This window comes from Staurois parvus, unplaced genomic scaffold, assembly GCF_062004578.1.
Source record: "Staurois parvus isolate SC_StPar_1 unplaced genomic scaffold, SC_StPar_1.0 ptg000191l, whole genome shotgun sequence".
NCBI lineage: Eukaryota > Metazoa > Chordata > Amphibia > Anura > Ranidae > Staurois > Staurois parvus.
This window is the reverse complement of record NW_028317987.1, coordinates 8,166,273-8,183,517: the sequence shown is the minus strand read 5'-3', so window position 1 is coordinate 8,183,517 and position 17,245 is coordinate 8,166,273. Positions and strand designations below refer to the sequence as shown.

Here is a 17,245-nt window from a genome sequence, read left to right as displayed (position 1 = left end):
TTAGTGCCTTACTTTTGTATTAATGTATTTTCCCCACTGTTACACTGTTTACAGCTGCAAACTCAATTATTGTGTCCATCCTGTCCAACCAGTCCTTTCTGTTTACAGCTGCAAATTCAATTATTGTGTTTCAGTGTCCATCCTGTCCAACCAGTCCTTTCTGTTTACAGCTACAAATTAAATTACTGTAGTTCCATTCCTGTCCATTCTCTCCAGTGTCATCCAAAATGTCCCTAAACTCAATTATTGTCATCCTGCTAATGACCCCCCTCCACCTCTCGTCCTGCTCAGGGGGTTTAAGAGGTCAGTGCTGGCCTCTCCTGTGTGCTATTTCTGCTGTGCAACTACTGAGGGGTCCAGCTGCGGCTGGACTATAGTGGCCCCCTGGCTCTGCCTGAGCCCCATTGAAGGAAGGGGGACCCCTGAAGCTACATCAGCCCTGCCTGAAATGCTGTCAGCTTTTCCTGAGACCACCACATCAGCTCTGCCTGAGACCACCGCATCAGCCCTGCATGAGTGTATGCTTCCCTTGTGCTATCTGACTGCTTATGAACTGCCTCTTGGATTACAAATTGCTGTGTAGACTTTAACTTTGCCCACCGGGGCTGGATTACAAGTATTTTGGACTCTCTCTCCCTGCACTACTCCCCATTGAGTGACTGTTGTCTGTTTTAATAAAGCTTTAAGTGTTTGCCATCTGCCTTGTGTGTTCTGTCCTCCTTATGCTTCCATCACACTTACCCTTGGTTTCTCATATCCAAAAGGATCTGGCGTCCTGGGGTGCTTTGGCCTTGTCCTGGTTCGGCCGCATCAACACCCTCAAAATGGACACCTTACTGAAATTACTATAAGTTTTCCAGACTGTACCAATTACTGTCCCTAAGAGTTTCTTCCTCTCCCTACATTCCCTTTCAATTAGATTTGGCGCCAAGGTTTCTCATGATTAAAATATAGGGTGCTTCCATACCCGAAGTCCGGAGGCGGAGTAGGTTTACCGGACTTTGAACTATACTACAGAGCCATACTGCTGGCCCGGATCCTTGACTGGTTTCCCAGGCCCTAACTTAAAGCCTCTTGTATGATTGAACAAGATTTGTCTCCGGTCGATCTTCGGGCTTTGCCGTGGGGTTATAGTCGAGACCACCGGCGTTTTCTCAGCCTATCCCTATTGACTGTGGCTGTAATGTGATTGTGGTACCAACAGGACATTGTTGCTCTTTTATCGTCTGATCCCTCTCCTTTATCACCCGTTTGACAACCCTGCTCTCCCTCAGGGCTTGGGCTCTTCTGTCATTGGTCCCTTTACACGCACCTTATGGCCCGTAGCCCAAGACTTTATCTGCCCTCAATCAGGTCTTCCGCTCCTGCGGGGCGGATCTCGGGATTGGTTGACCACTTTACACTTATCCACATTTTGCAAACTCCTACACTCTTCTTCCGACATTCATTGTCCGCTTACTGAGTTTGAGCGGCTATGCTCCCTCTCTAATCTGCCTAGACATGCCCTAGCCTCCTTATATAAAGGTCTACACAATGCTCTTTACTCCGATCTCCCTCCCTACACCAAGGCGTGGGCACGAGATCTCGATAAAGACATCTTGGCGGCTGACTGGTCCATGTCATTCCATTTCACCTCTATTTCTTGTTATTCACAAGAAAAGAACTTTAACCATTTGCCCCCCCGCCCTATGGCCGAATGGCAGCCGGCAAATGTCATCAGCGTTCCGGGTGGACGCCATATGGCGTCATCCCGCACAGGTGCAGATTGCACTCCTGCAGAGCCACGCAGCGGCACGATCTGTCACCGGCCATGTACCTCAGACACAGCTGATGACAGATCTGAGTATCGGACCCCATTACCGATACCATGTGACCTGCTGTGACCAATCACAGCAGGTCACATGACAGTTGTATACAATGGATGGCTTCATTCATGCCATCCATTGTATACTAGTGTCTAGCTGTGAATGGTCACAGCTAATCACATGCACATGTCATGTGATTAGCTGTGGCCAAGTCACAGCTAAGCACAAAAAAAAAAAAACCCTGAATGAATCGATGTCATTCAGGTAAATGCTTGCTTATAGCAAAGTAATTCTTTGCTATAAGCAAATTGTGTAAAAAAAAAAAATACTGATCACTTCACATAGTAAAATATGAAAATTTAAAAAAAAAATAAATAAAAAAAAATATATATATTTTTTTTTTCATACTGTCACCAGTCAGTGTCCCTGATCACCGCCATGCCAGTTATATGATGACGCTGTACTGCACTGGTGACAGTATGTAAAAAAAAATAGTGAAACTAATTTTTTAAATTTTTTCATTTTCTGAAAAATGACAAAAAAAATACAATTTCAAAAAACTCGCTATGCCTCTTATGAAGTATGTTGGACTGTCTACTCTTCAAAAAGGGGTCATTTGGGGGATATCTGTACCGTTCTGACATTTGGGGGATATCTGTACCGTCCTGACATTTGGGGGATATCTGTACCGTCCTGACATTTGGGGGATATCTGTACCGTCCTGACATTTGGGGGATATCTGTACCGTCCTGACATTTGGGGGATATCTGTACCGTCCTGACATTTGGGGGATATCTGTACCGTCCTGACATTTGGGGGATATCTGTACCGTCCTGACATTTGGGGGATATCTGTACCGTCCTGACATTTGGGGGATATCTGTACCGTCCTGACATTTGGGGGATATCTGTCCCGTCCTGACATTTGGGGGATATCTGTCCCGTCCTGACATTTGGGGGATATCTGTCCCGTCCTGACATTTGGGGGATATCTGTCCTGTCCTGACATTTGGGGGATACCTGTACTGTCCTGACATTTGGGGGGATACCTGTACCGTTCTGACATTTGGGGGATATCTGTACCGTTCTGACATTTGGGGGATATCTGTACCGTTCTGACATTTGGGGGATATCTGTACCGTCCTGACATTTGGGGGATATCTGTACCGTCCTGACATTTGGGGGATATCTGTACCGTCCTGACATTTGGGGGATATCTGTACCGTCCTGACATTTGGGGGATATCTGTACCGTCCTGACATTTGGGGGATATCTGTACTGTTCTGACATTCTTGGACCTCAAGAAATGAGATTGGCTGTCAGTACTTCAGGATTGATCAATATTCAGATCTATACCATAGTTTGTGAACTCTATAACTTTCCTACAAACTAAATAATACATCCTAATTTGGGTTATTTTCACCAAAGACATGTAGCAGAATACATCTCGGCCTAAATTTATGAAGAACAATTATTTATTTGCAAACTTTTATAACAGAAACAAAGAAAAACGTGTGTTTTTTTCAAAATGTTTTGTTTTTTTTGTTAATTTAGCAAAAAATAAAAACCCCAGCGGTGATTAAATACCACCAAAAGAAAGCTCTAGTTGTGTGAAGAAAATGATACAATTTTAGTTTGGGTACAATGTTGTATGACCGCGCAATTGTCATTCAAAGTGTGAGAGCGCTGAAACGTGATAACTGGCCTGTGCAGGAAGGTGTAAAATTGCCCGGTATTGAAACGGTTAAGCCCCTTTCTCGATGGTACAGAGACCCCGTCTCTTTACACAGAATAGTTCCTTGTACATCCAATCTATGCTGGGGCTGTACCAAAGCTCCATATCTGGTGGGACTGCGACCTAATACACCCCTTCTGGTGGCAGGTCTTTGCTCTATATGACAAGATTTATGGGGAGTCCTTGACCCCCTCCCCGGAAATTGCTCTCCTCTCTATCTTACCGGGTTCACTGGCTGTGCAGAAGAAAAATTTGCTGTGTTACTCTCTATCCGCGACCTGCCAATTGATACCTCTCTTTTGGAAATTGGCTACTCCCCCGCCTCTCCCCCTGTGGGTCTCGGTACTTCATGATGCCATGTGTATGGAGGAAATGCTGGCATTTGCTAATGATACCTACGATAAACACAAGTTGTGGTCAGTCTGGCCCCATTTCTCCTCCTCTTTATTACTCCGAGACTTGTGTTCCCCTGTTGTGCTTTAATGGAGTTGTGCCCACTCCCCCTGGTGTGTTCCTCGGTGAGGCTCTGTAGTCCATGCTGGGGTACAACCAGTGGGATCACCCTGCTGGGATACCGATGGATGGTCACCTTGTCTGCACTTGTCACCATGCCTGTCTCCTGACTCTCTCCCTTTACTTTCCTCTCTTCCTTCAATATCTTTCCATCTGATGTCTCCCTTCTCCTTCCCTCCCCTCCTTGTCTGCACTTGTCACCATGCCTGTCTCCTGACTCTCTCCCTTTACTTTCATCTCTTCCTTCAATATCTTTCCATCTGATGTCTCCCTTCTCCTTCCCTCCCCCCTTGTCTGCCCTTGTCACCATGCCTGTCTCCTGACTCTCTCCCTTTACTTTCCTCTCTTCCTTCAATATCTTTCCATCTGATGTCTCCCTTCTCCTTCCCTCCCACCTTGTCTGCACTTGTCACCATGCCTGTCTCCTGACTCTCTCCCTTTACTTTCCTCTCTTCCTTCAATATCTTTCGATCTGATGTCTCCATTCTCCTTCCCTCCCCCCCTTTTCTCCCTTGCTCTCTGATTGGGTATATTTTCTAGGCTTTATGGTATGATTTTGTTATTGTTGAATATCACCTCTTTGGGGACACCTCTTTTGTAGCTCTGGTTGGATACGTATTCCTCCATCCCCATGAATCATACTACTACCTATATTGTGCTTTATTCTTGCCCATTTTATTGTTGATATTCTTATAATTTTCCTGTTATGTAATGTTTGATTTGATCAAAAATCTAAAAAAGACAAATTTGCCTTTAAAGTATATAGTGCAGGGGTCAGGAGGATGTAATGTACAACATAGAGTATATAGTGCAGGGGTCAGGAGTATGTAATGTACAATATAGAGTGTATAGTGCGGGGAGGGTCAGGAGTATGTAATGTACAACATAGAGTGTATAGTGCGGGGAGGGCCAGGAGTATGTAATGTACAACATAAAGTATATAGTGCAGGGGTCAGAAGTATGTAATGTACAACATAGAGTATATAGTGCAGGAGTCAAGAGTATGTAATGTACAACACAGAGTATATAGTGCAGGGGTCAGGAGTATGTAATGTACAACATAGAGTATATAGTGCAGGGGTCAGGAGGATGTAATGTACAACATAAAGTATATAGTGCAGGGGTCAGGAGTATGTAATGTACAACAGAGTATATAGTGCAGGGGTCAGGAGTATGTAATGTACAATATAGAGTATATAGTGTGGGGAGGGTCAGGAGTATGTAATGTACAACATAAAGTATATAGTGCAGGGGTCAGGAGTATGGAATGTACAACAGAGTATATAGAGCAGGGGTCAGGAGTATGTAATGTACAACATAGAGTATATAGTGCAGGGGTCAGGAGGATGTAATGTACAACATAGAGTATATAGTGCAGTGGTGGGCAACCTTTTTTTTCAACTGAGCCAAATCTCGCCAAAACCACGAATGAAATTTATTTTGAGAGCCACATTTTTAAAACTGAAAATACATCCCCAATATAGTAATTCATCCCCCATAGTAATTCATCCCCCATATAGTAATTCATCCCCCCTATAGTAATTCATCCCCCATAGTAATTCATCCCCCATATAGTAATTCATTACCCCTATAGTAATTCATCCCCCATATAGTAATTCATCCCCCATATAGTAATTCATCCCCCATATAGTAATTCATCCCCCATAGTAATTCATCCCCCCTATAGTAATTCATCCCCCATAGTAATTCATCCCCCATATAGTAATTCATCTCCCATATAGTAATTCATCCCCCATATAGTAATTCATCTCCCATATAGTAATTCATCCCCCCTATAGTAATTCATCCCCCATAGTAATTCATCCCCCATATAGTAATTCATCCCCCATATAGTAATTCATCCCCCCTATAGTAATTCATCCCCCCTATAGTAATTCATCCCCCATAGTAATTCATCCCCCATATAGTAATTCATCTCCCATACTGTGTCAATTCACTTACCTTTGCTCCGCGCATTCCTCTCGCCGTGTTCCCGCGCCGTTCCGGTCTTCAGGGCGGACTGTGAGAGGAGAGAAGTTCGTTACGCTCCCCCGCCTACATCCTGACAGCCAGTGTTTGCCAAGCTCCGCGGACCGGATTAAAAGGTCCGCCGGGCCATATACGGCCCGCGGGCCAAAGTTTGCCCATTGCTGGGCTAGCTGCAGAGTCCTGACTTTTGGGGCGGCCGCCCGAGAGGAGGGAGGGGAGCGGGCGCCCGGCACACAGAAGAGCCGCATTAGAGTGTGTAAAGAGTCGCATGTGGCTCGCGAGCCACGGCTTGCCGACCACTAATATAGTGCAAGGGATCAGGAGTATGTAATGTATAACATAAAGTATATAGTGGGGGGGGGGGTCAAGAGTATGTAATGTACAACAAAGTATATAGTGCAGAGCTCAGAAGTTGTCATGTACAACACAGAATATATAGTGCAGGGGTCAGGAGGATGTAATGTACAACATAAAGTATATAGTGCAGGGGTCAGGAGGATGTAAAATACAACAAAGTATATACTACAGGGGTCAGGAGTATGTAATGTATAACATAGAGTACATAGTGCAGGGGTCAGGAGTATGTAATGTACAACATAGAGTATATAGTGCAGGGGTCAGGAGGATGTAATGTACAACATAGAGTATATAGTGCAGGGGTCAGGAGTATGTAATGTACAAGTTATATAGTATAAGGGTCAGGACTCTCAGTATTAGTATTCTGTAATCAGTGGAAGCTTAAATGTTTACTGTAGACAACATGTAGAGGTGAGCTGGGATTAAACCATCATGAAACAGGTTAGATTGGAGGTGAGCAAATCCTTGGACAGAATGGTGGCGGTGGACGTGGTATACTTGGACAGAGGGGTGGCGGTGGACATGGTATACTTGGACAGAGGGGTGGCGGTGGACATGGTATACTTGGACAGAGGGGTGGAGGTGGACGTGGTATACTTGGACAGAGGGGTGGCGGTGGACGTGGTATACTTGGACAGAGGGGTGGCGGTGGACATGGTATACTTGGACAGAGGGGTGGCGGTGGACGTGGTATAATTGGACAGAGGGGTGGCGGTGGACATGGTATACTTGGACAGAGGGGTGGCGGTGGACGTGGTATACTTGGACAGAGGGGTGGCGGTGGACGTGGTATACTTGGACAGAGGGGTGGCGGTGGACGTGGTATACTTGGACAGAGGGGTGATGGTGGACGTGGTATACTTGGACACAGTTCCCCACACACGGCAAATGTGTAAGGTAAAGTCTATGGGCTGGAAAAATCTGAATGTAAATGGATAGGAAACTGGCTAAAAGATGGTATTCAGAGAGTAGTGGGTAATGATTCATACTCTGAATGGTCTGGGGGTGCCAGTTGGGTACCGCAAAGTTCACTGTTCTTAGTGGGAGTACCCCAAGGTTCAGTGTTAGTAGAGTACCCCAAGGTTCAGTGTCATCAGTGGTGTATCCCAAAGTTTATTGTTAATGGGATACCCCAAGGTTCAGTGTGATTAGTGGGGTACCCCAAGGTCCAGTGTGATTAGTGGGGTACCCCAAGGTTCAGTGTGATTAGTGGGGTACCCCAAGGTTCAGTGTAATTAGTGGGATACCCCAAGGTTCAGTGTCTTCAATGGAAGGGGTTAGTGGAGTACCCCAAGGTTCAGTGTTGGGACCCCGACTTATTAATATATTTATAAACAATATCGGGTCTGATATTAAAAATCCCAAGGGGGGATATGATTCTCCATGTATAATACATAAGGGGGATATGATCTCCATGTATAATACATAAGGGGGGATATGATCACCATGTATAATACATAAGGGGGGATATGATCTCCATGTATAATACATAAGGGGGATATGATCTCCATGTATAATACATAAGGGGGGATATGATCTCCATGTATAATACATAAGGGGGGGATATGATCTCCATGTATAATACATAAGGGGGGATATGATCTCCATGTATAATACATAAGGGGGATATGATCTCCATGTATAATACATAAGGGGGATATGATCTCCATGTATAATACATAAGGGGGGGATATGATCTCCATGTATAATACATAAGGGGGGGATATGATCACCATGTATAATACATAAGGGGGATATGATCTCCATGTATAATACATAAGGGGGGATACGATCACCATGTATAATACATAAGGGGGGATATGATCTCCATGTATAATACATAAGGGGGATATGATCTCCATGTATAATACATAAGGGGGGATATGATCTCCATGTATAATACATAAGGGGGGGATATGATCTCCATGTATAATACATAAGGGGGGATATGATCTCCATGTATAATACATAAGGGGGGATATGATCTCCATGTATAATACATAAGGGGGATATGATCTCCATGTATAATACATAAGGGGGATATGATCTCCATGTATAATACATAAGGGGGGGATATGATCTCCATGTATAATACATAAGGGGGGGATATGATCACCATGTATAATACATAAGGGGGATATGATCTCCATGTATAATACATAAGGGGGGATATGATCTCCATGTATAATACATAAGGGGGGATATGATCTCCATGTATAATACATAAGGGGGGATATGATCACCATGTATAATACATAAGGGGGATATGATCTCCATGTATAATACATAAGGGGGGGATATGATCTCCATGTATAATACATAAGGGGGGGATATGATCACCATGTATAATACATAAGGGGGATATGATCTCCATGTATAATACATAAGGGGGGATATGATCTCCATGTATAATACATAAGGGGGGATATGATCTCCATGTATAATACATAAGGGGGGATATGATCACCATGTATAATACATAAGGGGGATATGATCTCCATGTATAATACATAAGGGGGGATATGATCTCCATGTATAATACATAAGGGGGGATATGATCTCCATGTATAATACATAAGGGGGGGATATGATCTCCATGTATAATACATAAGGGGGGGATATGATCTCCATGTATAATACATAAGGGGGGATATGATCTCCATGTATAATACATAAGGGGGGATATGATCTCCATGTATAATACATAAGGGGGGGATATGATCTCCATGTATAATACATAAGGGGGGTATGATCTCCATGTATAATACATAAGGGGGAATATGATCTCCATGTATAATACATAAGGGGGGATATGATCTCCATGTATAATACATAAGGGGGGGATATGATCTCCATGTATAATACATAAGGGGGGTATGATCTCCATGTATAATACATAAGGGGGGATATGATCTCCATGTATAATACATAAGGGGGGGATATGATCTCCATGTATAATACATAAGGGGGGTATGATCTCCATGTATAATACATAAGGGGGGATATGATCTCCATGTATAATACATAAGGGGGGGATATGATCTCCATGTATAATACATAAGGGGGATATGATCTCCATGTATAATACATAAGGGGGATATGATCTCCATGTATAATACATAAGGGGGATATGATCTCCATGTATAATGCATAAGGGGGGGGATATGATCTCCATGTATAATACATAAGGGGGGGGATATGATCTCCATGTATAATACATAAGGGGGGATATGATCTCCATGTATAATACATAAGGGGGGATATGATCTCCATGTATAATACATAAGGGGGGATATGATCTCCATGTATAATACATAAGGGGGGATATGATCTCCATGTATAATACATAAGGGGGGATATGATCTCCATGTATAATACATAAGGGGGGGATATGATCTCCATGTATAATACATAAGGGGGGATATGATCTCCATGTATAATACATAAGGGGGGATATGATCTCCATGTATAATACATAAGGGGGGGATATGATCTCCATGTATAATACATAAGGGGGGGATATGATCTCCATGTATAATACATAAGGGGGGTATGATCTCCATGTATAATACATAAGGGGGGATATGATCTCCATGTACAGTTGCAAGAAAAAGTATGTGAACCCCTTGGGATTACGTGGAGTTTTGCATGAATTGGACATAAAATGTGCTCTGAACGTCATCTAAGTCACAACAATAGAAGAACACAGTCTGCTGAACATAATACTACACAAACATTAGATGTTGCCATGGTTTAATTGCACATAACATGTAAACATTCACAGTGCAGGGAGGAAAAAGTATGTGAGGCCCTAGCTTAATGACTTCTCCCAGAGCTAATTGGAGCCAGGAGTGAGCCAACCTTGACTCCAATCAGTGTGATGATATTGGATGTGTTGCTGACAGCTATCCTGCCCTTAAAAAACACACACCTGTTTTGGGTTTACTGGTTTCAAGAAGCACTGTCTGATGTGAACCATGCCTCGCAGAAAAGAGCTCTCAGAAGACCCACCATCAAGAATTGTTGACTTGCATGAAGCTGGAAAGGGTTACAAAAGTATCTCCAAAAGCCTTGATGTTCATGTGTCCACGGTAAGACAGACTGTCTACAAATGGAGAAAGTTTAGCACTGTTGCTACTCTCCCTAGGCGTGGTCGTCCTGTAAAAATGACTGCAAGAGCACAGCGCAGAATGCTGCATGAGGTAAAGAAGAATCCCAGAGTATCAGCTAAAGACCTACAGACATCTCTGGCACATGCTAACATTTTTGTTGACACATCTACAATAAGGAAAACATGAAACAAGAATGGAGTACATGGGAGGACACCACAGAGGAAGCCATTGCTGTCCAAAAAGAATATTGCAGCACGTTTGAAGTTTGCAAAAGAGCACCTGGATGTTCCACAGCACTACTGGCAAAATATACTGTGGACAGATGACACCAAGATTGAGTTGTTTGGGAAGAACACACAACACTATGTGTGGAGAAAAAAAGGCACAGCACACCAACATCAGAACCTCATCCCCACTGTGAAACATGGCGGAGGGAGCATCATGGTTTGGGGCTGCTTTGCTGCCTCAGGGCCTGGACGGATTGTTGTCATTGATGGGAAAATGAATTCCAGAGTTTATCAAAACATTTTGCAGGAAAACGTATGACCATCTGTCCGCCAACTGAAGCTCCGCAGAGGATGGGTGATGCAACAGGACAATGACCCAAAGATACAAGTCATTCAACAAAATAATGGCTGCAACAGTACAGAATACGCCTTCTGGAGTGGCCTAGTCAGAGTCCTGACCTCAATCCCATTGAAATGCTGTGGCATGACCTTAAGAGAGCGATTCACACCAGACATCCCAAGAATATTGCTACACTGAAACAGTTTTGTGAAGAGGAGTGGTCCAAAATGACTCCAGATCATTGTGCAGGTCTGATCTGCAACTACAGGAAATGTTTGGTTGAGGTTATTGCTGCCAAAGGAGGGTCAACCAGTTATTAAGTCCAAAGGTTCACATACTTTTTCCTCCCTGCACTGTGAATGTTTACATGTTATGTGCAATTAAACCATGGCAACATCTAATGTTTGTGTAGTATTATGTTCAGCAGATTGTGTTCTTCTATTGTTGTGACTTAGATGACGTTCAGAGCACATTTTATGCCCAATTCATGCAAAACTCCACATAATCCCAAGGGGTTCACATACTTTTTCTTGCAACTGTATAATACATAAGGGGGGACATGATCTCCATGTATAATACATAAGGGGGGATATGATCTCCATGTATAATACATAAGGGGGGATATGATCTCAATTTATAATACATAAGGGGGGATATGATCACCATGTATAATACATAAGGGGGGGATATGATCTCCATATATAATACATAAGGGGGGATATGATCTCCATGTATAATACATAAGGGGGATATGATCACCATGTATAATACATAAGGGGGGGTATGATCTCCATGTATAATACATAAGGGGGGGTATGATCTCCATGTATAATACATAAGGGGGGGATATGATCTCCATGTATAATACATAAGGGGGGGATATGATCTCCATGTATAATACATAAGGGGGGGATATGATCTCCATGTATAATACATAAGGGGGGATATGATCTCCATGTATAATACATAAGGGGGGATATGATCTCCATGTATAATACATAAGGGGGGGATATGATCTCCATGTATAATACATAAGGGGGGGGTATGATCTCCATGTATAATACATAAGGGGGGGGTATGATCTCCATGTATAATACATAAGGGGGGATATGATCTCCATGTATAATACATAAGGGGGGATATGATCACCATGTATAATACATAAGGGGGGATATGATCTCCATGTATAATACATAAGGGGGGATATGATCTCCATGTATAATACATAAGGGGGGATATGATCTCCATGTATAATACATAAGGGGGGATATGATCTCCATGTATAATACATAAGGGGGGATATGATCACCATGTATAATACATAAGGGGGGATATGATCTCCATGTATAATACATAAGGGGGATATGATCTCCATGTATAATACATAAGGGGGGGATATGATCTCCATGTATAATACATAAGGAGGGATATGATCTCCATGTATAATACATAAGGGGGGATATGATCTCCATGTATAATACATAAGGGGGGGATATGATCTCCATGTATAATACATAAGGGGGGATATGATCTCCATGTATAATACATAAGGGGGGGATATGATCTCCATGTATAATACATAAGGGGGGATATGATCTCCATGTATAATACATAAGGGGGGATATGATCTCCATGTATAATACATAAGGGGGGATATGATCTTCATGTATAATACATAAGGGGGGATATGATCTCCATGTATAATACATAAGGGGGGATATGATCACCATGTATAATACATAAGGGGGGATATGATCTCCATGTATAATACATAAGGGGGATATGATCTCCATGTATAATACATAAGGGGGGGATATGATCTCCATGTATAATACATAAGGGGGGGATATGATCTCCATGTATAATACATAAGGAGGGATATGATCTCCATGTATAATACATAAGGGGGGATATGATCTCCATGTATAATACATAAGGGGGGAATATGATCTCCATGTATAATACATAAGGGGGGGATATGATCTCCATGTATAATACATAAGGGGGGGATATGATCTCCATGTATAATACATAAGGGGGGGATATGATCTCCATGTATAATACATAAGGGGGGGATATGATCTCCATGTATAATACATAAGGGGGGGATATGATCTCCATGTATAATACATAAGGGGGGATATGATCTCCATGTATAATACATAAGGGGGATATGATCTCCATGTATAATGCATAAGGGGGATATGATCTCCATGTATAATACATAAGGGGGATATGATCTCCATGTATAATACATAAGGGGGGATATGATCCCCATGTATAATACATAAGGGGGGATATGATCTCCATGTATAATACATAAGGGGGGATATGATCTCCATGTATAATACATAAGGGGGATATGATCTCCATGTATAATACATAAGGGGGATATGATCTCCATGTATAATACATAAGGGGGGATATGATCTCCATGTATAATACATAAGGGGGGATATGATCTCCATGTATAATACATAAGGGGGGGTATGATCTCCATGTATAATACATAAGAAGGATATGATCTCCATGTATAATACATAAGGGGGGATATGATCTCCATGTATAATACATAAGGGGGGGATATGATCTCCATGTACAATACATAAGGGGGGATATGATCTCCATGTATAATACATAAGGGGGATATGATCACCATGTATAATACATAAGGGGGGATATGATCTCCATGTATAATACATAAGGGGGGATATGATCTCCATGTATAATACATAAGGGGGGGATATGATCTCCATGTATAATACATAAGGGGGGATATGATCTCCATGTATAATACATAAGGGGGGATATGATCTCCATGTATAATACATAAGGGGGGATATGATCTCCATGTATAATACATAAGGGGGGATATGATCTCCATGTATAATACATAAGAAGGATATGATCTCCATGTATAATACATAAGGGGGGATATGATCTCCATGTATAATACATAAGGGGGGGATATGATCTCCATGTACAATACATAAGGGGGGATATGATCTCCATGTATAATACATAAGGGGGATATGATCACCATGTATAATACATAAGGGGGGATATGATCTCCATGTATAATACATAAGGGGGGATATGATCTCCATGTATAATACATAAGGGGGGATATGATCTCCATGTATAATACATAAGGGGGGATATGATCTCCATGTATAATACATAAGAGGGGATATGATCTCCATGTATAATACATGATGGGGGGGATTGCTGTAGGAAAGTCCTGGATTCTTTTGTCTGCAGCACAGAGAAGGAAGATTATCCGAGAGAAATCCAGGAATACAGGACGGGGAACACAGCTCAGGAAAGTGACCAGGGGATTACAGGCTGATATCACCCAGTCCCCGCCCTACTCTGGACCAATCAGTGAGCAGTATGGGTGGAGGAATGGATTTAGTGTTCATGACCCACCTGTGCTGATCTCTGTAGGAGTGTCCTCCTCTATAAATGTCCCCGTTATTCCATCCTCCTCCATAGACTGCTGATCATCCCTCACATACGCCTCTTCTTCTTCTGCTTTCACCTCAAATTCTATATCGATTGGATCTCCACTCTAAATCAAGGAAATGAGAGAGAATATCATCTGTAAAATGTAAGGTCACATACACTTCCACATATCATCTCCACAAGTCCATGTTCTAGATGCTCCATCCCACCAACCTTGCAATGGGGAGGGATGATGTGACCTTCCTGTGTGGAATCCCGGGAATACAGAGGACGGGGACATCTCTCTGGTGGGTTCCCATGACTGGATCCATCTGTAGGAAACACACACACTGACTGAATCCATTGTTTCTATGTGTTTATCAGATGATGGGGGATCTAGGTGGATCCTCCGTACTGCTCTCTCCTTTACAATAAAGTCTCCTCTTACCCGGTGATGTGAGGGGCGGCTGATTGTCCATCATGACGTCCTTGTAGAGATCCTTGTGTCCTTCTAAATACTCCCACTCCTCCATGGAGAAATAGACAGTGACACCCTGACACCTTATAGGAACCTGACACACACAATGATACAGTCACCATCCAGACACATCCCTTGTCTGTTACTGGAGAATGTCCCAGAATTCCCGGCACCGCTCACCTCTCCTGTCAGCAGCTCCATCATCTTCTTGGTGACTTCTAGAATCTTCTGTGTCTTCTGTCTTGTAGGGATCAGGGATGGAGGTGGGGGGATGGTGATGGGATTCTGGATTCTCGAGGATCTTGTGGTCATACGATGAGATCTCCTTCTGGTGTCATTGTCGGTAGATTTCTTCATGACTCCTGTACAGTTCTGTGTGATACAAAGATAAATCTCACTCTCCCATAATCCCTCACTTCTATGGTCAGCTCTAGATTTATTCTCCAGGGATTGGCCACAATGTGCCGACTCAGCAAAGGACAGACATCTCCATCCAATGATATGATGACAATGGGGTCAGATTTATAGCTCCTTCTAGAAGTCATATAATAGAGTCACTAATGGTTTACTAGTAAGGCTCACTGACCCACCAGGAAATGTCACCCATGGATTTAGTGGTCAGTGGGCGTGGCATGCTGGTAATCATGGGTCTCTCTGATTGGACTAAAGCTGAGATTGTTCTCTTCTATAACCAATGCCGCCATCTTGTGCTATAACCAAATCTCATAGAGTCCGGACACTTTATGTATTCATAGTACTTGTGTGGATGTCGTTATTGATTACAGAACATCAGAAGACTTCAAGTGACTCTGAATCCCTCCCAGTGTACAGCCGAGTCAGATTTAACCCCTTCATTACACTCACCTCTCCAGTCAGCAGGCTGAGGATCTCCAGGGTGAGCTTCAATATCGTCTCATTCCGGGGAAATTCCTTCCTTACAATCTTCACAAAACCCAAAGTCTGCTGATTGTCCATCATGACGTCCTTGTAGAGGTCCTTGTGTCCTTCTAAATACTCCCACTCCTCCATGGAGAAATAGACAGTGACACCCTGACACCTTCTAGGAACCTGACACACACAATGATACAGTCACCATCCAGACACATCCCTTGTCTGTTACTGGAGAATGTCCCAGAATTCCCGGCACCGCTCACCTCTCCTGTCAGCTGATGGACCATCATGGTGGTCAGTTCCAGAATCTTCTGCTCTTTCTCCCTCTCAGGTATCAGAGAATGAGATGGAGGCACCATGGTGAGGCTCTGGGTTCTGCTCCATCCTCCTGAGATTGGCTCCCCACTAGACTTCTTCTTTACAACATAATCCTACAGATCAGGAGACAAATAAAACATCAACCACCTGACATCATCTAAATGTGTGCAAAAATAAAATGGTCTATTGACCAGAATAGACAAGTGATGTCATGTGACCTCCCAGAATCCTCCTCACCTCTCCGGTCAGGTCTGTGTTTTATTAATAGAGATGAGAGTGACGTCATGTGACCTCCCAGAATCCACCTCACCTCTCCGGTCAGGTCTGTGTTTTATTAATAGAGATAAGAGTGATGTCATGTGACCTCCCAGAATCCTCCTCACCTCTCCGGTCAGCAGGTAGATGATCTCCAGGGTGAGGTTTAGTATCTTCTCAGTCATGTGACTCCGGTCCTCCTCCATCCTCATTGGTGCCATCATGTGATCTATACAGGTCTCCTTGTAGACGGATAACTTTGGGAAATGAAAGTAAGAATGATTTGGATGGTATTGGTCACACAATAATAGGATGTGGATGTGAGGGGGGAATAGGAGGGTTGCTGGACATTGAAGAACTACTCCCCCCATGGGAAGACATTTTGTTTGGACTGTTTAGTGTTACTACAATTTTGGGGTCCGGGGCCCTTTTCTCTGTTGGGTTTGTTTGGTCTCTGAACTGGTTTTGATGAGTATTAGATCTGCAGACAAGGAATGATAAATCTGATCCTTCCTATGACTAGTTTGCTCTGAGGCAGTGCTGTGAGGTCAATGTCGGCTCATCATGCAGGGATGGTCACTTTACATCACCCGACGCCCGGGATATGTAGTTCTGGGGGCCGGGCAAGTATTGTGTTTATTCTTTATCCCTGCTGAGGGCAAGCCGCAGGGCTCTACTTTCAGGTGCCAGCCTCTGCCACCCCGTCTGTGTGAACCTCTCCTGTACCTACTATGCTTCCCCAGCTCTGCTTGCCCATCTGTGGGCCCGGGTCAGCGGGTGTC

The 17,245-nt window shown here is 43.3% G+C and overlaps 1 protein-coding gene across 1 annotated transcript; it reads right to left on the bottom strand.

Annotated features, from left to right (window-relative positions):
* Positions 1 to 737: 737 nt before the first annotated feature.
* Positions 738 to 16,754, bottom strand: LOC149461963 (gastrula zinc finger protein XlCGF66.1-like). The gene is made up of 4 exons (XM_089677767.1): positions 16,592 to 16,754; positions 16,154 to 16,321; positions 15,864 to 16,067; positions 738 to 818 (listed from the first exon to the last, which is right to left on the bottom strand). Exons 1-4 carry the CDS (start codon positions 16,685 to 16,687, stop codon positions 738 to 740), a joined length of 549 nt encoding a protein of 182 aa, XP_089533893.1. The 5' UTR covers positions 16,688 to 16,754.
* Between the last annotated feature and the right edge of the window lie 491 nt (positions 16,755 to 17,245).